This window comes from Venustampulla echinocandica (genome assembly GCF_003357145.1).
Source record: "Venustampulla echinocandica strain BP 5553 chromosome Unknown scaffold_1, whole genome shotgun sequence".
Taxonomy (NCBI): domain Eukaryota; kingdom Fungi; phylum Ascomycota; class Leotiomycetes; order Helotiales; family Pleuroascaceae; genus Venustampulla; species Venustampulla echinocandica.
The window spans coordinates 2,328,048-2,351,841 of NW_022474206.1; the positions used below are offsets into that span (position 1 = coordinate 2,328,048).

Genomic DNA, 23,794 nt, shown 5'->3' on the forward strand with positions numbered 1-23,794 from the left:
ACTAAATGTTGTTTATGAATGGAATTGCGGGCGGACATACCTTGCTTAAATATCCTCATCTGCTAAAACGCTGAGAGGGAGGTTATGATAAAGCCTCCTATCCCAGTTGGATATTTTCGCTCTGGAGCTGCGATGATCTTAACTCGGTTGGCCTGCGGAGCCAATGCAACCATATCCATCTGCATACGATCGGACGTCCTTGGAAGCATTGTACTTCCACCGCACTACTTCTGTCAGCCCCATGTCTTGTAACTAGTAGCGCGAGCACCTACAAAAATGATATTCTAGTACAGCTCTTTCCTGAGGTCGATGTCACACTTCATGATCGAGTTGTAGGCTGTCATGTGGATCCCGCTATCTTCAATACCCAAATACATGCTGGAAAGTGCTTCGGGAGCACGAAAGCGCTCAGTACCGATAGTTATCATTAGCCCACCAGGGAGCTCGTAAGACCTCTCGAATACATCTGGCTACTCAGCTGTATCTCATACACAATATCTAGGGCCACATAACAAATCTTGGCCTTTATATCTGCGTCAATCTCCTGTTCAATAACGAGACCCGTCGTACGACCAGAAGCGTATAAGGAGAGGGTCGCTTGGATAGAGACATAGGAGGCTGGAACATTAAATGTCTCAAACATAATTTGAGTCATTTTCTCGCGGTTGGATTTGGATTAACAGGAGTTTCGGTGAGTAAGGCCGGGTGTTCTTCCAGTGCAGCGCGGAGTCCATTGTACAAGGTGTGATGATATACCTTCTCCATATTGTCCCACTTAGTCGACACACCGTGCTCGATAGGGTGTTGGATTGTTAGTATCCCACGCCACGACTGCGCCTCGTCGCCGATGTACGACTGCTTTCCACTCATTGCGATCATAATACTACACCGACTTAGCATACGCAGCTAACAATTGAGGGGGAAAGGTGCTATCCAAGGTGGCTTGGCCGCCGACGATGCTGGCTATAGACTGTGTATTAGCCAAGCAAAGACAATTTCAAATGTGGGGATTAAGGATTGGCTGGGCAAGTGGCATAGTCATTGATCGTTGGCTTTCAAGAAGACTTGCGGAAGACAGCCCTTGGAACGCCATCTACAGCAATTCCAGCTTTCGTTGCCCGATCTAAATAAGTACAAGCCAAGTCCCAGACGAGAGATATTAGATCAACCGTAACCGTTATGAATGACAAGCGCAGCGACCTCTATTTATTAGGCAATCTTGTGAGCATTGCTTATAAGATCTTGGCGGAGGTCTAATCGTCGTCCATACCAGCTGCAACTGCTAATGGTTCAGGGGCTACTGCAAGCAACTCCTATTAGCACTTCAAGTACCACAGGAGGCTGCTTTCCGAGGCCGCTCAGGACATGCCTTCGTAGCGAAAAGATGTTGCCGCTGCTTGACTTGCATCGCTGGTTTCAGTATGTGCCACCGAAGGCGCACGCACTATTGCCACGTTGCTATCGAAACTAGGATCGCTTTCTCGGATTATATCTGCACTTAAACTTGCCATAGACATATTGCTAGTAGGCGGATCCTGGCCAAGTGAGCCATCGTAGCCGAATGGTACACGTGCCGCCGCAGTGTCAAAGTTATATTCGCTTGAAGCTCGCGACGATGGAGATCTAACCCCACTACTCTACTGAGATGTGGGAGTCGCAGCAGTGTCAACATCGGAATATCTCATTCTTTTCGGAGTCGATTCTCTAGGTAAGATGGTGAAGCCATCAGTAGGTAGGTCGTACGGGATCCTGTCACGACGGTCCCATGATCGATGGTCGGTCATATTCCAATACTCCCTTCTGTTTGGGTTGAGCAGGACGGGTACAGGTATGGGTATGTAGACTGAAGAATGTAGAAGTTATTTCAGCTGTGAGCTGATTGCGGCGGAGGCTGACTTGTACTGTCGAGATAGGCTAGCTGGGTAGCAAATGGTGGGCAATGGCTCGACGAATTATACTTACGAAATATGGCAAGTAGCTGGAGTCCTAACCTTGTAACACCTCTCCGGACTTTCATAGGAGGCCATTACGGTCCATGAGTTTTATGGAGCAGGGACATCAAAGCCACTCAGCCTCAACCAAAAACCATAATAGTTCAGCACTATCGAAAACCTGGCAGCCTCTAGACGCGTCCAGACTGGTGGCTTATTGTAATCGATATAGGTATAAGGGGTATGTGTAGTTGTAGTTGCAGTTACAGCGTTACCATATGCCAAACGTACATTAAGGGATATATGGGCTGGTGAGGCTACATGCAGAACAACTGTTGCGGATGTGTATGCGATGTATGTCCATTGTGATTGCGCTTCCAGGTTGTACTAAAGTCTAAGGTACACCAGTAGCACGTGACATTAATCATTTCTGGTCAGAGAGTAAACGACTAATTTCAAGCTTCTGATTATATCTAGCTTATTACAACACACTACCATCTCCAAGATGTTTCAATACCCAGGTATGTGGAGTAGCCCGCGAAGACTCAAACCAAGATGTTAGTCGGCCCCCCTAATTACCAAGTCGAGAATCGAGTCTCGAATGGTGAAGGCGCGAGTAACTTCATTAGTACCCCGTACAAATTAAACGTCTATTATTTCCATTGTTCCCTTTGTGACGACCACAGCACTATCTTTACTGCTTCAGGCTACAACCTCAAACCTTCACCATTACGAAACACCAAACCAAATGTATCCCCTAGGGCAGGGCCCGCGACAAGGCCAGCAGCGACTCCACGCTTGTGCAGAATTTTCTACCCTTCTCGCTCGTGTTCTCGCCGTCTGAATGAATATATATGCCTCGATGAATGTGCGGTGTTCCACTGCGGAATTATCTCGGGTAGTGCTGCGTTACCATCGTTTTCGGCATGCGCTCCCTTATTAGCGTTGAAAGCTCACAAAAGAATGCTACGGGGCACCAGCAATGTCCAACCTATATACAACCCAATATATATAAACCTATATATTCAATCTCTTGTCGCCGTGTTTAGTTTCGATACATGAAAGGGAAGGAATTGGTCAAATGATGCTGAAATGTCCTTCGTTTCTTGTTGTTCGAGTGATTATACTGGCTAATCTGAGCACCGAGCAATACTCTTTTACTATGGTCAGCAATATATCATTCATCATTCATGCTACCTACGCCTTCCTGTGCTCTGTCTCAGCCCTTTTATAATATTTCACTAGCATGAAGCATTTTTATTGTCCAGTTCTCAATTCCTGCTGTCCTCCTTTTATTCCCGCCCGTTCATCAAGTCATCAACATCATACTTTCATTCCATGCTCCTCCTTCCATCCACCGACCAAACCACACCCATTCCATCTAAATCCGCTATTTGTATGGATAAAGCCCCTATTCCAACCTCCTCCTACTCCACTCAACACAGACATCCGCCGTTGCGCCATCCAAAAAATCATTCATGACAATAACCAGCTGTCCATCGGCCAGCCGCCCGCCATTTTCCTTGATCCACGGCAGCGTCTTGGAATCACAAATCGGCTTGGTCGCCAACAAACAGCTACTACTAGCATCGGCTGCAAGAACACTGTACGCCACCACATCCGGAATATTAGTAGCAGTAGCCTGGCATTGGATATTTGTGAACGGCTTCCCGGCTTGCACGTCAGGATTTATGTTGTTTAATTGGGCGACTATGGTATCCCCGTTTACGGTGGCATTTCCTTCGTCCGTGTAAGTGCTAAAGGAATCGCTGTTTACAAACAGGATGAGGCGTTTGTGCTGGGCTCTCAGGTCCGAGATACTTAGGTTACGCATATCGTCTAGTGAGCCTGCGGATAGAGAGCCATTGGATACCGCGAGGGCTTCGTTCAGATAGTTCGCCATGTCTTCGTTGCTAGGATGAGCACAATCGGCCGGGACGCCATCCCAGCGGAGCTGCACTACGACTATTTCATCGGGATGCTGCATCAGGAATTCCACCGTGTCATGCAGAAATTGCTTGTATGACATGCCCGGGATGGCGGAGTGCGAGAAGTACAGCTCGTCTGGGATGGGCTGGTGCCCTCGAATCGCAGTGTGCAGGTATGCAGGACGGAACTCGAAATAGCGGGCACCTATGCTGAGAATGGCCTGGAGTGTATCTTTCTGCGTGATGGCAAGGCCGGCGATGATGTTCGGTGCTAAGGCTTTGACAGCTGAGTGGGTCATCATGCCAGCGACTTTAGCAAACACCGAGTTGATGGATTTCATGACATCGATGAGGGCACTGCTCTGGAGGACGGCGCCTGCGTTTTGCATGTTGTTCATGCCGATATCATGAGCGGCGGGGAGGAAGAATTTGGAGAATGGCTTGGAGGCTTGAGGTGAGCCTTGGGGGGCGACTTGTGCCATCCAGGCCGAGTAGTTGGGAGCGACAGCCACCCAGCACTGATCGCTCTTTGGAAGATCTGCGATGCCTGCTCCAGAATCGTAGAATCCGTAGCTCACGATCACATCGTTGGAAATGCGCGATTGCTGATCGTCCATCGACTTCAGACTTCCAGCGCCGAGGTTCCCATTCACGGCGTTGATCTCGACATGTTCGTACGCGATCTGATTCCCATTCTGCGTCACCTTGAATGCGAATGTGCCGGTAAAATTGAAATGGCCCTGGATGTTCTTCGAATCTATCTCCAGGTGGTCGCTGCTAAAGACTCGCAGCTGATCCTTCGTGATCGCCTCGCCCGGGACGGAGAATTCGATCTGGCAGCCGGGAACGGCGATGTATGAGTAGCACTGGATACCTTTACTCGGCATGTTGGCTATTCGCAAAACCTGAGGATTTGCTCAAGTGTTGTGGTGGACGGGATGTAAGGGGACTCAGAACAGGAATGAGGGGCACGAATGAAGCTCTCAGAGTCCAAGACGAACAGTGGGGGGACAGGATCAATGAGGCGTTACTTACAGTAACGACCTAGCTACGGTATTCTTAATATGTGGCACCTAAGGTACTTTGCACATGCATGCACTGAACAATCGGACGTAACTTCAAGAATACTGTAGCCTTATTGGCAATGTCTCACAACCCAACTCTGAGTACGAAGGATAACGAGCCTAGGTTAGAATTCGTCGCGTCGGTAAACCACCCGGGGCTCCAACGTTTAAGCTATAATCGGTATAGGTCTTTACGGAGTACGAGTACTATGCCTTACAAGTACCAGCTCCTTCGTATCGATCAACTCAAGCAAACATCCATCCAAAAGCTACGCGCCTGCAGTCTCATGCCTCGCCGCGCACTTCAGAACCCTTCAGCAGACGGAATTGCATCCTTACTTTACGGCAGTGTTCCTGTACTTGAGTACAACAGGGAAAATAATGGCCTTCAGAAAAGTTCTGCGGGAGTAGAAAGACCTGCCATGGTCGGACATAGTAGATACTTGTTCGATACTCTTCTGCGACTATGTCGATAAGACTACAAAAGCTAATAAGAGCCATTAGATCAACGTAACGTCCGATCTCCACGAAGACCAGGGTCGTGATTGTCTGACTCGGTCAAAGAAACACGGAGTCTGACAAACCTACTCTCTCCCTTCTCAATCAATGGTGTCTGATCGTTTTGTTTTACTGCTTGCTGTGTTAGACGGTTCGGGGGTATATGGGCGCTGCAAGAAGTACCTCGTGCTATTAATGGCAAAATGCTCTGTAGTTCGAGCGAAGTTCACATGGATTATGCGAGTCCTTGCTGCAATATATATTGCTTTCAAGCGGTGCCCGTACAGTAAAGCTACCCCAGGCCTAGTGTAGTCCATGTTCATGTCCCTGATGTACCTGCGAGGCTAAACCGCTCCTGGGAAGTTGGGCCTTCTCATTTCCGGTTTTTACCTTTCAATTCTGCTAGATGGCGGTCGAGCGGCCATACGAGTATAATCTCGCAGAGGTGCCGCCAGATAACACAAGCTCCAGAGATAATAGCTCTACACGCCTAGCGGAATTCCCTTTGGATTGTTCGCCATAGTGTACCGTGTGGTACCTTAGGTAGCCTAGAAGCCACCCGCAAGCCCCTGATCTCTGGCGTCTCTTGAAGGCTACTTGTAGCGACAGAAAAACATTATGGCGACGAATTAGCTTAGTCGGATTAATTATCATGGTGTCGAGTTTGGATTTAGCTATAGGTACAGCATCTGCGACGGCCATGATGCCGAGACGAGATCGGTAGTATTTCCGTGATCTATTCACACTACTAGGTTCTCAACCTAGTAACAAACCCGGTGCTTCGAGCGCATATGATGATATACTCTACCAAGAGAATTGGGATTTGAGATGCATATTCCGCAACAACTCTTTCCCCAGGTTGTGAATGACGCCAGTCTTCCCGGAGACTTCTGCATGAGCTCGACGCAGGACAAGCATTCAACCTACTCTTATACTAGTGTAAGTCAAATCTTTCAGGCCCCGACGTACACAAAGCATGCCACTGAAAATTTCGTGATCGCGACTACAATGTGCCGCAAGTTCCCTAGCAATCGTTGGATCGCAGCTCATCCTAGTCCTGCACAAGTAGCCAGGCTCTTGATTGCTATTTAGCAACTGGCGCCAGTAACCCTCTTTGAGCTTCAAAGGGGGTGTTGGGGTACTTGCGAGCGATTCTATAGACGGAGGGCCCATAGACCCCGTAGTAAGAGCTACGAGTCTCACGGGTAATAGTACATTATACAACGTTAGTCTTGGCAATGGTATGCCCCATCCGGACAAGAACGACATTGATAATCTAACATATTTCGACATCCCAGACATTTGGATCGCCAGTATTCTTGCCAATACCTCATCCATGATAGTGGAAATATATGCCTGTAAGAGCAGCCCCGCCCAGATAGCTTAGACTAACTTCAAAGGAGTGTATTTAAACCCAGTGCCGTACAAGGAAATAAATAGACCACTAGAAATAGGTCTTCCAGTCCATATTCAAAGCATTGGGCAATCACATTCAACTCAAAAGCCATTAATTCTATATCAACAACTATAGCAGACTGCTTCACAACCTGAATCCAGAAATGCCGCGAAGCAGTTACAGGACAAGCTGGCCTCCAGTGGTACCTGAACAATCTCTACCCACCGACGGCACACAGCCTCCTACTGTCCCGAGCCATCGCTGATGGTCTAGCACGCATCGGAAGTGCATATCGTCTAACGGCGATTGAAAATCCTCGAGCAACAGCCTGTCTCAACAAGTGGTGCTCAGCTAGTCTTCTCGATGTTGGTGTTCACAGGGTATAGAACACATCTCTATTTTATGCCTAGCCATATTTTATCCAGATTCTATAATGTTTTTCGAGATATCACCAATGTTCTACCTTACAACTGGATGATACAACTCGGCCTACTCTTAAATCCATCTCCCAAGCATGGTGACGCTGATGCATATGCAAGAAGATCTCGTTTCCGGTGTGGTTATGGTTGGGGATTCCGTGACTTACGATAATTATTGCTGCAACTGACTTTATACTTCAAGTCATGGTTGCAGTCGCGCACGTCATACAACTATACACAACGGAAATACTCTCATGTTGATTCATCAGCAAAGGTTCTTGATTTTGGGCTAGAGTCTGAGCCAACCCCAGCTATCATTCATGCCCTCAAGCTTCTATTTCATCGGAGCCTTCGCCAAATCATAGAAACCTCATCTTGCAACGCCCTTGACACGCGTCATTCTACCAATCACAGGCCACCCCTAACAACCTAGCCAGTCTCTCCAGCCACTCCCTATCAACCTCATCAAACCCGCCCTCCAACTTACAATCCACATCGATAATGCCCACTACTTTTCCGTGGACCAAAATAGGCACAACAATCTCGCTCTTACTATCCCCATCACACGATATATGCCCCGGGAAGTCGTCTACATTGTGCACTAACTGGGTGGTTTCTGTTGAGGCGGCAGTGCCACAGACGCCGCGACCGAAGGCGATAATTTGGCAGGCTACTTTGCCTTGGAACGGGCCGAGGATTAGTTGGGAAGGGCGTGAATGGTCGAGGACGTAGAATCCTGTTGCAAGAAGATAAAAAGGCCAGTTAGATTAGTCAGGGCATTTGGTTGAGCGGGAGGGACGTTATGAGTAAAGGGGATGTGACGAACCTGCCCAATTCACTTCTGAACAAGGAGATGGAAGGGATTTATAAGCGTGCCAGAGTAGTGAAGCTGCATTTGCGAGATTGCTGTATGTCATATTGGTATCAGCAATTTACCTACCTACGGTACCTATAGGTAAAGCGGAGGGAGGTTTCGCGCACGTGACATAAAAAGGTGAGTGGGCAAGGACGTTATCACTCACCAAACCTTCAATCATTTCGCATCAGTGATTATTCAAAATAAAATACTATAGATTGTGATGACTGACCCAGTTTCTTTGGCCCTCAAATAACGCCTCCGCTTGCTCTAGTACTTGTTTGTAGGCCTCCTCTTTTGTGATATTCGGCGCAAAGTTGGAGGAATCCGCGTGGACCTTACGCAATTGTTAGTCTTTCGAGTGAGGCTTGATGGTGGTTTGGTTTTGAAATACCATTGTGGTAGCAGTGGATCAACTAAACCCTTCGTTCTCTTTGGTATGCTTGGTATATTTGAAGGGATGGATTGCAGATTAGATTAGCACGAATCCGTAAACTTACTGTAAGTCGCGATGTCACATGATTCCAGATCCACTAAATGGCGGGGCCGAGACCCACCAATCAGGGACCTACCTTACCTACTAGGTACCTTGGGTACTTTGTACGAAGTAGAACAAGGTAAGGTAACTTGGCATCTTATCTATAGGTGGGTGGGTAAGGTAGGTACTGTACCTACCTAAGGTAAGTAGTTATAGGTATCTACGAATTAGATAGAAAAGTCTTTTGGGCGATTCATAGAATCGGGTTTGAGATAGGAAATTGGGATATATTATATTTATTTTGGCTTTCATTTCGATCATTATAAAACGGAAGCAATTCTCTATCAATATCTCTGTTTGCTATGCTTTTTCCCATTTTTCCCGCCACCCATTGAATCCGGCTCTGCAGGGATACCAGCCCCCAAACTGGTTGCTCCCAAACCCTTCGGTCCCAGTAAACGCTTTATAGTTGGATCCCTGTCTCGTCCACGATACGATCCTTCCTCCGTTGCCAGGAGAATATGCTCTGCGTCTTCGTCCAACATCGTCCCTTCAATGCTCAAAAACCCCCTTTCCTTGTCCCTATCATGGCTCATATCAACATCCTTAACCCTGAACTTCACGACACCCTCGATCTTCGTACCGCTCCCATCAACATAATAACCCGCCCAGTCAGAATATTTCTCGCTCACTTCTTCAGTGTGCTCCCCATTCTCCATGTCTTCCACACCAACCCACTTCCAATCTTCCGGCAAGCGTTTACGCTCGATACTCGCATTAAACATATTCCAACATACGATCCCAATATGCCCCTCATTCTGAAAATTGACATATCCCTCCAGCCAGATACCGTTCTCGGGCTTAAATAGCAGAAATTCGGCGGTAACCCACGCCCAACAAACCGGGTATTCGTCGAAAGTCTCTAGCGCGACGACTTTAGAGCCATCGTCGCCAAATTCGTGGGGAGAAAAACGCACGTTATTGTAGGAGAGGAGGACGCCGCCGAGCGGTGGATAGTAGCTTAAAAGGAGAGGCGATAGGTGCTCAGCGCATAGGCCTTCGAGAGGGAATTTTTGGGAGACGGGTGCCAATGGGAGGTATAATGTGGAAGTCTGGAGGTGAAATGGCGAGCCAGGACAGGACTTTTCTGTATAAGTGGCCGAGGATTGCGATACCATATTGCCAGACTCGGGCTTCTTTGACTTTGACTTATGCTCCTTCTCTGCGTGCGAGGACTTGTGTTTCTTCGCCTTGGACTTCGACTTAATGCCGTCTTCCTTGGGTTCTCTCTTCCGCTTCTTCTCGTCATGCGAGGCTCTATCCTTATTTTTCTTGGTCTGGGTCTCGGCGCCCATTGAGAGCGAGGGCGAGGGCGAGGGTGCCATCGGGGTTATGGGATTCTCAATTGACATTGCTGCTGGGCGTGGGTGGATAATCAGCGGCTTTCGCACGCATCAGAAAGTGAAATTTTGGTTTTGTCGGGCTGCACGGCTACTACCCCAGGAGCCCTGTCCGCCCCCCTGCTAGTGCGAGTGCGGCGACGAAGGGGACACATCAGCCTTGAACGCTTGAATTGCGCCTTGAGCGAGCCGTTCGTGGGGCAAAGACTTGGACTTACACTTACACTGACACTTACGAGTACTCGAGCATAAGTATTTGCGGCGCATTATTCGACCACCAGGCACCCATTTATTAACTTCCATTATTGTCTCCCTTTCCACTCCTTGTATCCATTCGTGCTTCATGGCCTATTCTACCCTGATCCCAATAGCCTGAGCGAGCACATCAGAGCAGCCATCGCCATGTCGAACAACCTACTCTCGCTGGCCGGCTGGACATTTCTCCCAAACGTATGTAAATATATCCCCCCTCTACGACCACTTCTTATAGCGCCTCAAACACCAGCTAACAGAATCTGCCATCCCATATAGCTAGTGACAGGCTGGTTACAATCAGTTTACTACGGTATAACGATTCGCGCTGGCGACCCCAAACCACAACCAGGCTCCCCGCGATACAATCTCCACCGACGACGTATCCACATCCTCGTCGTATCCTTCTACCTTCTATACACAATCTACGAAGCAGACTGGGAAATCCGCCGTGCATCCGATTTCTACCAAGACCTGGGCATCCCCCATAATGCCAGCGAAAGGGACGTCAAATCGCGCTTCCGCCGCCTGGCAGCCACATACCACCCCGACAAAGTATCATCCTCTTCCCCCGTCGCCGAAAATTACTTCGTGCATCTCAAGCTCGCACAAGACACCCTCTTGAACCCCGCGAAACGATTCGCATATGAGCGCTTTGGACCCGGCATAGAATCATGGCAACGCTGCAGCAGCATCCGGGACTTCGTCATACAAGGGCTACAAACCATACTCCCCTACTACGGCTTCGCAGCAATATTCATGTACCTCCTTGGTCTGCTGGGATACCTGGACTGGGGCAAATACTGGCGGTGGCTAACACTTATTGTGCTGTGTGTCTTCGAACTACATGCGATCTCGCGCCCATATTTCCCATCGGTCGCCGAAAACTTAATAAACCCCTTTCTGGCGACATTTACAACCCATCCACCCTATCTACCCTTCCAACTCATACAGCTCGCCCGAAAAATGAGCATCACCCTCTACATAGCGTTCTCGCAAATTGGACCGCTCCTCCAGCCGCCTTCACCCATCCCCGCAAACGCAACCCCAGAAGCAGCGTTAAGGTCCCAGCTCGATCGCTTGGAAGCTACGTCCAAGGCGGCGGATGTGGATGCCTCAAGACTGATGGGCATGGAGATGAGTCCTTTTGTGGGGGATCAGCAGGCGCTGAAGGATGTGAAGGGGAAGGTGAAGGAGTGGCTTGTGCAAAACACTATTCGGGCGGATCCGGAGGTTAGAGATGCGCTAGGTAATTTGCTGAAGAGGAGGAGGGTGGATGCTCCTGCGGGGGCGAGGGGAAATAGATAGATATGGATAATTTTGTGTTGTGTATATTCTGAAGAGTTTGTACGTGAATGATACCTTATAGAAGTAGTTTAATGTGCTGTTCTATGTGATGAGCCTGCCTGCCTGCCTCCCTGCTATATTTTTCCTCACGGCTAAGCACGCGGCCATGGGTCTGTTTCCCTTTGAAGCTGCTGGCGCTTTGTCCGAAGTGGTCTATACTACGATTATTTCGACGCAGCTGGTAGATCGATATCATAACTCCTTCCAAGCCTTATTAACATACCTCTGTTCTCTCTGGCATTACATGTATGTTTTATAGCAAGGGATAGTATAAGGTAGGTGTTTGGATGTTTTGTTCATGTTTATTAGCTGCTGTAGGGCAATTTCTCATGCCAACCTAGTAGTCACGCCCACAGCTTGTTGCAGACTGCAATCTCGAAAATGCAACCCCGGGGTATGTAACAGCACCTTTCCTACCGAAAACCTTGCCAAAGTAACATCAAAAGCAAAGCAACTCGCCAAATACGCCAAAGCAATGTCTGCGGCAATCCAAAACTCCAACACCAGTTGCCGGCTTTGCGCCATCCTGTCAGCCCAAGGCAGCCGGTCCCGCCTTCCATCAATTTCCGTCGTAGTTCTCCAGAAACTGATATATGCCGATTCAGTGTGTAGAAATGGCTGCCCATGCTGATTTAGAAACGAGTTTTAGCTCATTCTGTGAGCAAAATCGCTGGCAATAAGAATCCCGGGGAATAATTATAATCAGTCATCATCTAGCTGAATCACCTCCACCATTTTGTTTTTATTCTGCTGCATTGCGATAGCAGAAATATCTCTCTTTTTGACCCTTTCGTCTTCGGACGAGTCATCGTCAGGTTCATCCGTCGCTTTTCGCTTGCCTTGTGGTTCTGGTTTTGATCTCCATCTCCCGTCTGGTGAAATCAAAATAGCTTTCACATCCAATTCATTCCGCACTGTTAAATCTGCTCTCACCGACATTAGAAACTCATCAACCCGTAGACTATAGGGACGGGCATCCTTTCCGCACAATGGACATTTCCATACATCTGCCATGCAGGGCTGCTGTGGTCGCTTAGGTGTGCCAGAGCGAGTCATGAGGAAGGTTTCAAGGTCGAAGCACTCATGGTGCAAACAACTACTACCTCGGACTGGGATTTCGAAAACCCGGGCAGTGAATGGATCCGCAAGGCCGAGTACTAGGTCGCTGTCCACGATCGCTAAGTCCTCGTCGATATCTTTTGGGGCAAGGCTCGTCTTAATAGCATCTAGAGTTTGTGAATACGGTATCCGTTGTTGCCGGAGACACATATCCATGATCTGTCCGTGCTGGAGGAGCTCAACTCGTTCGATGGCGACGAAGATAGAGCCTTTCATGCTTTTTGTCCATAGAGGAATAGCTACTGCGATGTGATTTGCGGCACCATCTCCAGAAGCCAAAACATGTTGCGTAATGTCAATGGGCAGGTCCTTTCCATGGTGGGTTTTGCGCCTTATCTCCAACGGTGCTTGGTTTAGTGATAAAAAACAACTTTCAGGCCATGAAGTATCGCTTACTATCCAGTCTGCGACCGAAATTAGAGGTATATCTAACTTCGGCTGGATACAGCGCATTCGATACTGAAGCGATCCTCGTTTGAGCTCCCGCATCGACAGCTTCCCGCTCCCAGTGAAGACGTCCCTCGGAATTAGAGCAAGCTCGTCCGCCGATAACTTAAAGTCGAACTCCGTTAGCCGGCTGTCTTCGAGGATTTTGGTGGGTCCGAAACTGAGGTCCTTCACGGTTTGATAAAATCTCCGTGACGGGTCATCTTGAGCCTTCTCCAAATAAGAAATGTCAGGGACAGCAAGAATTGGGCTCCGAAGATGAGCTTGGTGTAAAGCAAACACACTCGGGTTTGCTGGATACGTTGCCTGTACCGCCGGCAGTGGGGGAAGTAGTGGGCGATCGAGGTGGTGCTTTGGCTTTTGGCGAGTACTACTGGTGACCTGCCCTGCCATAAGACCTGGAGGACCTGGCATTGCTGGGCGAGGCCACGGGGCAACTTCAGTGGCTCGTCGATCATTACTGGGGAGAGTAGTCGTTCTGGAGTTGATAGCCTGTTGATAGACAACCGCAGGGGCTGTGCCACGTCTCTCTGGAGTCGGGTTCGAGAACTGAACTTGCTGTATCTGGTGTTGCGGATACTGGTGTTGCGGATACTGCGGTCCCACTCCAACCTGCTCGTTCTGCTGTTGTTGCTGTTGCTGTTGCAACCTGTGCAGGTGTTGCCGGGCTTGCCGTGCGGCATTCTGCTGCTGCTGCTGCTGTTGGAGGACAAACAGTTGTTGCATCTGTTCCATTCTTGGATCGGAATTTTGGATTTGAGAGTAACGAATAGGTCCGTTGGAATTAGAAGGAATGATGCTGGTTGCGTCCCGGGCAATTTCCACTTGGCCATCGTTCCTACTCAAATCTGGGTGAAATAACTGAACAGGAGACTGTACAGAGAGTCCTTGCACGGGTGATGGGCTTGACAAATCCGTATAAGCGTGCTGGCCCAATATACCGGGTGCAAATCCAGAAATGGGAATAATTGAAGGATCATTTGTAGTGGTGCCGCCTGTTTGAGGAACCTGCGGCACTGAGTCCCAATGTGCGTTAAGGCTAGGATTTGGGTTATTCTGCGACCACGGGCCGATAGCTGGCGTTTGGGCACCTAGCGAGGTAGCTGATGTGGGAGACTGGACACAAGCGCTACTATGAACGGGCGTTGGAATCCGAGTAACAAGAGGGCTCCTACCAGTTGCCGTTGGATGGCCCTGCTGATGGAACTTATGGCCAACAAGTTTACGATATTCGTTCCCAATTAGGAAATTTCGATCCGATTGCTCGTTTGCCTTTGGTGGGTTTGAAGTATGGCATCGAGCACGGAGAGCATCCCATTCCCGGCGGTCTCTTTTGAAAACCTCCACAATCTTCACTCCGAGCACACCGTCGTCGAGTGCTAGGTTGCGCTGGGCAGCTGTAAACATTATGTCCTGTAAGATCGGAGATAAGACTCCCAGGCGAGACACTAATTCATCAACCAGTGGTGGGTAGCCGCGATTGGCACAAGCTGCTGCCAACGACCTCCACTCTGCAGGTAATGTTCTGAGAAAAATGCCCACATATACGACGTTCCGGCGATAAGGTTCCGAGGCTTTCATTAACATTTCTATGGGACCCGGGAACTGTGCAAACCACTTTTTATGATTAGGTGCCAATCCATCATTCTCACGAATGAGACTACCAAGTGTCTTGAATGAAGTCAATAAAATCTTGGAACTTGGAAAGTCTGGAATGGACGTGACCCGAGTAGGGCCAGGCAGGTCCCAGGTGCAAAATATTTGATGTAGCGCGATGTAGAAGTAGTCTTCTTTACAACAAGCGTCCTGCAGGAGTTGAAATCGTGGCCTTTCCAAACCATTATTGAGATTCTCTCTGCCACCAACAGATTCGATATGTTGCTCTATTCGACCTTTCAGCGGTCTCAGTGACGGGAGGGCGGGGTCAGTTGTTCGCTGATGTTCGTGTAGAGTAGATGAATGTATCGGTGGGCTCGAAGAAGCTTGGGAAATAGGCAAGACAGTCGAAGGGGAGGGTCGAGAGAAAGCTTGCCACCCTTGGGACATGATATTGGATCCGTCTAGACTCGTAGGTTGATGACCACCTTGCTGCGCTTGACTATTGGGTAATGCTTGGCCTGCTTGCCTGTCCGGCGGTGGAGAGGGAGAACATTCAGAGGTAAGCGGAGAGGGAGAAAGAATTTGACGTTCCGGCCGAGAGCCTCCTATCTCTACTTCTGGTGGAGACCACGCATTGTGTGGCCCGTCTGTATGATCTAATATTGAGGAAGGGATCGCCGCGTTGGCGGTCGTAACGCTTGAAGTTGGCGAGGCAATTATGGGAGGGCCCTTTTGGCCCCGAGCCTGATATTGGGGATCCAGCTGAAGTTGGGGCTGAGGTTGAGGTTGAGGCTCGGCTTCTTGTTGTCGCTGAGCTTGCTGCTGAGGTTGTCGTGACGGTGAATGCGGCGATGAAACTGCAGCTTGAAGGCTACTCGCAGTGCCAGACGGGGATCCAACCCCCACAGATCTATTAATCGCAACCGCACGCGAGTTTTCATGGGCAGATGTTTGCCTCTGATTATGATTATTGGAAGCCAGGCCACTCGCGAGGGCGCCAGAGAGCGCTGGGCTGGACTCGTCACTCGGAGCTGGCGACGGTAACACTCCCGACCCTGGCCTACGTGGCGGGTTAGCACATATGTCTTAGTTGACTTTTTGATGGGCAATCTGAAGCTCACCTCTGCGCCGAAGGGCCCTGATACGATTCGGGCTTGGATGGACCGGGGCGCGGACTGGGGCGGACTGGGGTTCCCGCTGCCACCATCCACGACTTCTGTCGAGCTCCTCCAAAAACCGCGTTCAAGGTGGCATTCGAGGAGACCACATCGCGCTCGGAGAGCACCGCGTTGCGAATTCGATCCTTATCTGGGGGTCTGCGCATGATCTAGGCAGGTCATGGAGGGTGCATCGGAGTCGATTTCGTATAGGTGGGCCTCCCGATTAGACTTTTTTCGAGCTGCAGTCAGCGATGTGCTTCCAGCGAGGGGAGGGCATTTGCGATGGAAGTGTACCATGAGGGGGGACGCTCGCAGCGAGGTGATTGATGGGCAGCGGTGGGCGGAGAACTGGACTTCTTATTCAAGATGCGAGTTTCAAGTTGCAGTTGGCGGGCGGGGACGCTGGCTGCCACCGCCGTGGATAGGTTGTTACGGTATGTGTATCGTCGAAAATCGAATTGTCTCTTCGGCGCAGATAGCGGAGGAGGGCGAGGACGAGGAGGGAGGATGTTGGGAATGACGATGAGGGTGGCGATGGCGATGGTGATGGCGATGGCGAAATGGCGATGGGTGAACAGGAACGAAGTATGCCGAAACTTTCTTGATGATAAGTCAAGCACGTTAACATCCACACGGGAGTCTAGCCACACGCCACTCCCGATATAATTGTACGGATTGGGTGCGGGATGGAGGATCTGGTTGGCGTTGGTGTTGGTGTTGGTGTTGGCATTGGGGCTAGGGAAAAGAGAAGGATACTTCTGCGGGGCATAAGAACCGGAATATAAAGACGAGTAGGTGTACGAAGTAGGTGTACAGTAGGTGTAGAAATGGGATGTTCTCCGTACGAAGTATAGATATGAGACTAAACAAATATAAAAACACAATTGCTTCTGCATCCAAGCGCTTAAAGATGTACAAATACGGAGTACAACGGGCCAAGTACCTAGGTAAGTAGATAGAGTAGGGACCAGGTATGTACATGTACATGAACCTAGGTAGGTAGTTATTAGCTACCACAGACAGGTAATGAATGATAGGCGCACTTTCGGAGTCAATAGAACAATCCGTTCCCTGCAAACGTTCACAATCTGATATTGATCAGTAGTACATGTATGATACGTAGGGGGTACCTTACTTCGCATACCTACCGACCGGTACCTAAGGTATATACTAGGTATCCAGGGGGGGCTTGCATCAGACCACAGCCTCACCTTGGCCTAGGTGCAAAGACCAAAGACCAAAGACCTTGTAATCCTAGGTACATGTAGCTTGTAGCGTAAGGAGTATGTAATGTACGTACCTTAGTGTACAATAATAAGAATAGTTCGAGTTCGAGTTCGAGTTCCAAGGTTGTCTGCTCCAGTTACTATCATTCTATTCTCCGTACCGTACCGCCCGTCCCTAACGTACCTAAGGTACAGGTATCAACATCAACGTCAACATCAACGTCAACATCAACAGCAAGTTATCAACACCGCTCTTCTCGTACCTTGAACCACCACCTTGCCACGCAGCCCGTACACTGTAGCCGCCCTTCTACCCTTCTGCGCTTCTGCCCTTCAACGCTCCCAGGAACTATCATCATTCGCTCCCCCTTGCCCCCCAAATCCCATTTACCCTCTGCTGGAGGACAACTGCCGCTACACGGGCACGGCCATTGGCTGCCCCAATACCTCCGTGGTCTTGGTTACCTCTCTCTGCCTTACCTACGTAGTACTCTGTTACGGTCCGTAGGCCTGCTCCGCTGGCGCCCAACACCAACAACAAAAAGTCGCCTTTCACCATCCGCTGTCTTTTGCGGGCGCGCGTGCGATCGTGTCCTCCATCCGCCATCCGCCATCCGCCATCCTCCATCCGCCAGCTTCCAGACCCCCACCGCGAACCACCAATCGATCCGCTCTACCGACGTCGTTGCTCGAGCAAAGTCTACCTACTATCGGCACCTGTTTTGCTATCCAGTTTGGTCCGCCCGACAATCGCTCCAGTCCGTCGCATTTGTGCAGATGTTTCCGTGCTAGACTGAGCCGTCCGGGTGACGTTGACGTCCCGCCAGAAGGATAGGAGCATTGTAGTAGAAGAAAGTAGACGGAGGCGAGGGCGCCGGCGGCGAAGATGGCATCCCAACCGTCGACCGAGCCAGACCAGATATTGTTGGTCATTCGTAAGTATACTGAAAACACCTATCGGGGAATGTGTGGAATGCAGTCGGTTGCGTTTGAATGTCTTTCAAAACGAAACCGTTCTGATTGCGGCGGTGTTTCGCATCGCATTACAGCAACGCATCGCCCACAAGTCAAAATTGAATATATCGCTAATTTTCATCTAACCCAGACGATTTCGCTGCTCGAGGCTCTGATGAATTGAGCTTGTCAAAGGGAGACCGGGTGAAATTAATCGAGCGCGACGATGATTTCGGGGATGGATGGTATCTGGGAGAACATCTGGTGAATGGGAGTCGCGGTCTATTTCCTGCAGGTAGCGCAACCTCATCCCTCATCCTCCTTATGCCCTGTCACATTTCTTGACTGACGCCGAGCCGCCGTAGTCTACACTAGAATCACTCCTACAGAGCTCCCTGCTCACCAGCCTACCTCGACCACTCCTCCATCCCTAATCCCTCCAAACCCACCGGATACGGTGAAAGAACAGGCTACAGAGCCTAAAGAACCTATAGAACCTACCGAGCTGCCCGCGATGTTCACCCCAGAGAGCCCAATTGTCAAGGACATCAGAATGTCCGAGCCAAATCTCCATCTAGAGAAGGTCAAAGATGAAGTGCCAGAAGCTACTCGCCATGTGAGCACATCAGAAATCCCGGACTCGCCTACTATCACCTCACCTTTGGCACCGCCAACGGCAGAAGTGTCTAAGGATCCTGATACAATACTTCCACCCGCCGTCTCGACGACTGTCGCCCCTATACACCCCCAACCAAGGAGCGTTACAGCAGCAGCGAAAATCCATGCCCATGGCCAAGATAGTCCTGTTATGAACGAGACGCTGAGTGTTATCGATGAGCACATCACGGACATGAATTCACCCCACCATAGCCTTGTACCAGCTGAAAGACACAGGGCAAATGACTCTGCCAGCGAATACAGCAGCAATCTCGACCAGCGACTCTCATATATCAATGGAGAAGAAACAGATGAGGAGGAGGAGGGGATCCATACCCAAGAGGAGGTGGTAACCTGGACACCGGACCAAGTTGCAGAATACCTCTTTACCGCGGGTGTTGAACCGAAGCATTGTGAGATATTCCGGGATCAAGAAATAACAGGCGATGTTCTCCTTGGAATGGATCAAACTTCGGTGTTTCTCAAAGAGTTTGATCTAGGTTCCGTTGGCCGAAGGCTAAAGACCTGGCAGAAAATCAAAGCACTTCAAGATGAGATTAGTTCTGGGGCCTCAACGAGGCGCAATACTGCATCGTATGGCAGTGAAGTTGGTTCAGATGATGCTGGACGTAACCGGACTCGCAGCGTTAACTCAGCGTCAATGGCACCCAAGTTATCAGGGCCAGGGTCGCGGCAGAGTTCACGTATATCCCAAAGCCGAATATCACGAAACGATTCCGTCCAAGGCATATCTCCTGTGTCTCCAATAACAAATGATGGCTCGCGCGTACCTGGAGAAATGCGCCCTTCTGCTGCGTCTATCCGGGACCTTCATCATTCACGACAAAACTCGGCAACCGACTTCAGCGCCTCACTTATGGGTGCTGTAGCAAACATCTCGCCCAAGCCACAAGATACAGCCCACAAGAAACAACCATCCTTCGACAGGAACTGGACAATGGGTGCCGCTGCGTCTCCTTCGCTAGCCAATCGCCCACTGTCTTCTTCTGGGCTCCGTCCCATCGTAAGTGGCCCCATCGACCAATCACCGAGTGCCAACCGCGCTACAGCTTTCGATATACTTGATCGAGGGTATTTCTCAGGTGGGGAAGCAGATGCACGGCAGAGGAATGTCCTGCGAAAGCGAGGCAGTACTGCCGCTGGTCACTCTCGAAATTCGAGCTACACAGATGACACCAGAGTGCGTAGCGCTACAGCACACTCGCGGCATTCAAGATTCGGCAGTGTGGATTCCGTTCGCGATTCTGCACCTCCATCTGCGTCTCAAAAGTATTATGGCCTTTCGGTCAACGGCCGCCGCAGAACGCCTTCAGAGAGTTCCATTAATACACCTCCTCGGCCCCCACCACCTCCCAAGGATGTCCACTCGCCAACTGTGACTAAGTTACAAGGTCTTCCTTTCGAAAACACAGCCGCTCCCAAACCCCTTGCGGCTCAAAATCGCGGGCCCACCGACTGGCTTTCGCACGTCAGACCGGCGACAAATCGTCATTTCGGACTCAGAGCGATTTCAGATGCAGTGACTGGAAACGAGAAGTCCCGAGTCGCATCGCCTACAGGTGGGGCGCCGTCGCCTATAAAGGAATCACCGTTGCAGTCACCCTCTCGAACAGGCTCCAGCACACCGTCTGCTGGCCCGAGTTTCGAGCTGGATTCCCCTACTGCGAAGACCTCGAGCCCGTCCACAACTCCTGGAAGCGGGCGGGCTGCTAGGAAGAAGTCCAAAAAGGAGACGAGCGCATACACCCGTGGTTTAGAGAAGAAGACTCCCCAGGAACAAATGATTGGCGCTGATTATAGTGGATGGATGAAGAAAAAGAGTACCAATCTGATGACGACATGGAAGCCGCGACTCTTCGTTTTGAAAGGACGCCGACTCTCATATTACTATTCCGAGGACGACACAGAGGAGAAAGGATTGATCGATATCTCGTTCCACCGTGTCTTGCCTGCAGATAATGATCGGTTAACTGGTCTTCATGCAACTCTCACGGGCGCGACAAATAGCCCAACCAGCCCCGCTGGAGCTCATACCCCAACAATTGCATCGACAGAGGCAGCAGCTGAACCTGAATCAACATTAAGCAAAAGCAGTAACGATTCAATGTTCATATTCAAGCTCGTCCCTCCACGATCGGGTCTGTCTCGCGCTGTAACATTCACCAAACCCACAGTCCACTACTTCGCCGTCCCCAACATCAAGCAAGGCCGACTCTGGATGGCTGCTCTTATGAAAGCCACAATTGACCGTGATGACTCAAAAGCCATCACAACAACATACCAACAAAAAACTATCTCGCTGGCCAAAGCTCGCGCAATGCGTCATCGCCCACCAGCACTCATGAACCTTGATGAACATGTCGATGAAGAAGTTCTCCAAACTCCCGCCAGTGATAAGAATGGCCTGAATATCCGGGGCATTATCTTTGGCGAAGAACCGGGTCATGAGGATGACAGTGGTGTTTCTGGTGTCAATGATACTCAACAGAAACCTGATAGTGCGAAGGTCGCTGGTGTTTGTGATCGTGATCATGCCGTTAATGGTTCTTCAAAGAACTCCCTAGAGGCAAATGTTCCGGAACCTTTGACAGCATGATATTTCGGGACACATCGATCCAACAGATAAGCTTACATTCACTGTGGATATATTTTCCGACCAGACACGGCACTCTTTTTTCATTATCTTATTATCTAATTTTCCCCAAGTAACGAGCAAACAATCGGACTCTACACACTTTAAATAGTGGCGTTAGTGGCGTTTCTTGTGGTATGTGGGCCTGCTGGACTAGGCCGTTGATCTTACATGGCTGGATGGAATGCGATGCTTAATGAGGGACGGGGACTGGGAATTATTTACATGAGCGTACCTTGAGTGGTTGGATGTGATGGAAGTGTCCTTCTTTGTAGTATAGAAATGAGAGCGAGGAAGACGAGGAAGGGGACACTTCTTGCTGAATCAAATGACAATCAAATCCTTTGCAGTATGCTCATGTGCCATATCTCATGTGGCTATCTTTGTATTTCGTGATTATTGTAGTCCAGTTCGAGCGACACTGAATGGGGCGTAAGGTGGAGATAACAGCCTGTGGAAGCCATGACTGGCTTGCTTGTGCTAGCCCTAGGTGTACTTATTCGCAAGATTTCTGGGGGGGGTGAGGGAAACGGGGGGATAAAGCAAGCCGAGATGCTTTCCCTCGTCTTGGTCTTGCGTAAACCTCTCGATTTGTGATAGAAATGTAGTAGGGGAGGTATAAGATATATTATTTCATTATCGCACTCGTGCCGTGAACCTAATTTGCACAGTCAAAGTATATAAATATCATAATCATACAACAGCACCAAATCCTCCACCGCCTGCCGCTCCATTGCCACCCCCACTAGGTGGCTTCCCCCCACCCTTCTCATCCATCCCTGGCGCATTCACATCTGTCACACCGCTATACTCCCTCCTCGGCCCATCCGTCGGCGTGATGTCCTCGGCCATAGCATCTTCATAGCTTGGAGGCGCGTCATCGACAACTGCTGCGGCAGGAGTGCCCAGTTGAGGAGGGTATAAGGGGTCTGCAGCAGGGGCAGAGACTGGTGTAGGGGTTTGGGCGGTAGGACGAGCGGGGACTGGAGGTCGTTGCTGGGCCATGGCGTCGAGGAGGGCAGCGGGGGGTGAGATGCCAGAGTGGACTTCTACTTGGAACCGAAGGGGGAGGGTTATTATTTGCGGCTAGGGAGTGTCCGTTAGTACCTGTGCCTATTTATCATATTTCCAAGCGAAGAGAAAACGGAGGTCAGAAGAACAAAACGTATCTGTTAAGTTACTTACCTGGATCTCGCCAATTACTCCATATCCCAACCCTGCCCGTATCTCAAGTTCGTATTTCCGAGCCAAGTTGCAGGTTTGAAACGAAGGAGCTACAGTATTAGGAAGCGGTATTCGATCCCATAAGTTATTGTCAACCGTTATCTCCTTCAGGGGCGGGTCACTCGGTGACCCGATAGGAATCGAGAGCCCATTCGCACTCATCAGTGACCATGTACTCGTCTCTGTCCGGGAGACATCTAACGCCCTTACCTCAGTATATCCATGTAAATGGACTTGTAGCGATACCAAGAACACATTCTCCGCGCTTTGGTTTGTCTTCTTTACTATAAGCCGTAGGGGTATGGGTTCATTGCAGGTTAAAATGGCGGGACTGGGAAGCCGCGCATCAATCTCTCCCGTTGGCGCCGTGTCCGATAATGGTTTTGGGCTCTTCCTGAACATAGACGATTTCTTCCCATACGATGCCAAACCAGTCTGGAAGCCAAACGGCCTTCGAGCATATACTTCGTTCGTGGTAGGGGGTGGCCTTGGGGGCTCAATGGGGAGAAACCGGAAGCCGACTGCTGACCTTCTGTTTTCCTTAAATATCCCTGGTCGTTGCACCGTAACCTTCACATAATATCTGATTTCTGCTTCCCCCGGAAACCCGGTCAATGAAGGCGGTAATGTCTTCCTGACATGCCGGTACTGCATTTGCTGAAATCCCGATAATCCAAGCCCGCCAAACCCAGCCATCTGCTGCTGTTGGGGGTCCCCACAGCCGTTATTAAAAGGGATCTTGAATCGAAATGGATATTCATGCTTTCCGGCTCGCAGAGTAAATGCTGATCCCATATTCTGCCCATTTGCTGGATGGGGCTCGGGGAACACTTGGCTAATCTTGTACAGTATCTTGTGGTTCTCGATCACGACAGGCTGCCGGTTGTCGGGGGGGCGTATCGGTCGCCTTAATTGCGTTCTGCTCTCGCCTTCCAACTTGGCTACAATGGCAGATACGGCGTCATCGCTAGTGAGACTAAGGATGATTCTGCCGCTGATGAAGTCGAGGTTCGTGTAGAAGGCGTGGGGTTTGTCGAATTGGATCCGGACCGACATTTTTATTTTGGGCGGAAGGCAATAAATGCCCGTATGCTGGTGATGGTGCTGCTGTAAGCGTGTCGATCATGAATGACGGCTGAAAGTGAAGTACGAGAACACGGCATACAATGATTGATACCGAGACGAC

At 49.9% G+C, this 23,794-nt stretch overlaps 7 protein-coding genes across 7 annotated transcripts; 2 read left to right on the top strand and 5 right to left on the bottom strand.

Moving 5' to 3' along the window:
* Positions 1-3,342: 3,342 nt before the first annotated feature.
* Positions 3,343-4,746, bottom strand: BP5553_03289 (Uncharacterized protein; the record flags this gene model as incomplete). Its single annotated transcript, XM_032011912.1, has 1 exon — positions 3,343-4,746. One exon carries the CDS (start codon positions 4,744-4,746, stop codon positions 3,343-3,345), a length of 1,404 nt encoding a protein of 467 aa, XP_031871605.1.
* Positions 4,747-7,657: 2,911 nt separating this feature from the next.
* Positions 7,658-8,153, bottom strand: BP5553_03290 (uncharacterized protein; the record flags this gene model as incomplete). Its single annotated transcript, XM_032011913.1, has 3 exons — positions 7,658-7,665; positions 7,724-7,972; positions 8,063-8,153. 3 exons carry the CDS (start codon positions 8,151-8,153, stop codon positions 7,658-7,660), a joined length of 348 nt encoding a protein of 115 aa, XP_031871606.1.
* A 761-nt stretch (positions 8,154-8,914) lies between these two features.
* On the bottom strand, positions 8,915-9,982 carry BP5553_03291 (uncharacterized protein; the record flags this gene model as incomplete). The annotated part of the gene is made up of 1 exon (XM_032011914.1): positions 8,915-9,982. The coding sequence occupies one exon, from the start codon at positions 9,980-9,982 to the stop codon at positions 8,915-8,917; it is 1,068 nt and encodes a 355-aa protein (XP_031871607.1).
* Positions 9,983-10,372: 390 nt separating this feature from the next.
* Positions 10,373-11,530, top strand: BP5553_03292 (uncharacterized protein; the record flags this gene model as incomplete). Its single annotated transcript, XM_032011915.1, has 2 exons — positions 10,373-10,420; positions 10,502-11,530. The coding sequence occupies 2 exons, from the start codon at positions 10,373-10,375 to the stop codon at positions 11,528-11,530; spliced, it is 1,077 nt and encodes a 358-aa protein (XP_031871608.1).
* A 741-nt stretch (positions 11,531-12,271) lies between these two features.
* Positions 12,272-16,058, bottom strand: BP5553_03293 (uncharacterized protein; the record flags this gene model as incomplete). The annotated part of the gene is made up of 2 exons (XM_032011916.1): positions 12,272-15,794; positions 15,856-16,058. The coding sequence occupies 2 exons, from the start codon at positions 16,056-16,058 to the stop codon at positions 12,272-12,274; spliced, it is 3,726 nt and encodes a 1,241-aa protein (XP_031871609.1).
* A 1,948-nt stretch (positions 16,059-18,006) lies between these two features.
* Positions 18,007-21,348, top strand: BP5553_03294 (Uncharacterized protein; the record flags this gene model as incomplete). The annotated part of the gene is made up of 3 exons (XM_032011917.1): positions 18,007-18,055; positions 18,226-18,369; positions 18,440-21,348. The coding sequence occupies 3 exons, from the start codon at positions 18,007-18,009 to the stop codon at positions 21,346-21,348; spliced, it is 3,102 nt and encodes a 1,033-aa protein (XP_031871610.1).
* A 729-nt stretch (positions 21,349-22,077) lies between these two features.
* Positions 22,078-23,664, bottom strand: BP5553_03295 (Uncharacterized protein; the record flags this gene model as incomplete). The annotated part of the gene is made up of 2 exons (XM_032011918.1): positions 22,078-22,470; positions 22,570-23,664. The coding sequence occupies 2 exons, from the start codon at positions 23,662-23,664 to the stop codon at positions 22,078-22,080; spliced, it is 1,488 nt and encodes a 495-aa protein (XP_031871611.1).
* Positions 23,665-23,794: the final 130 nt, after the last annotated feature.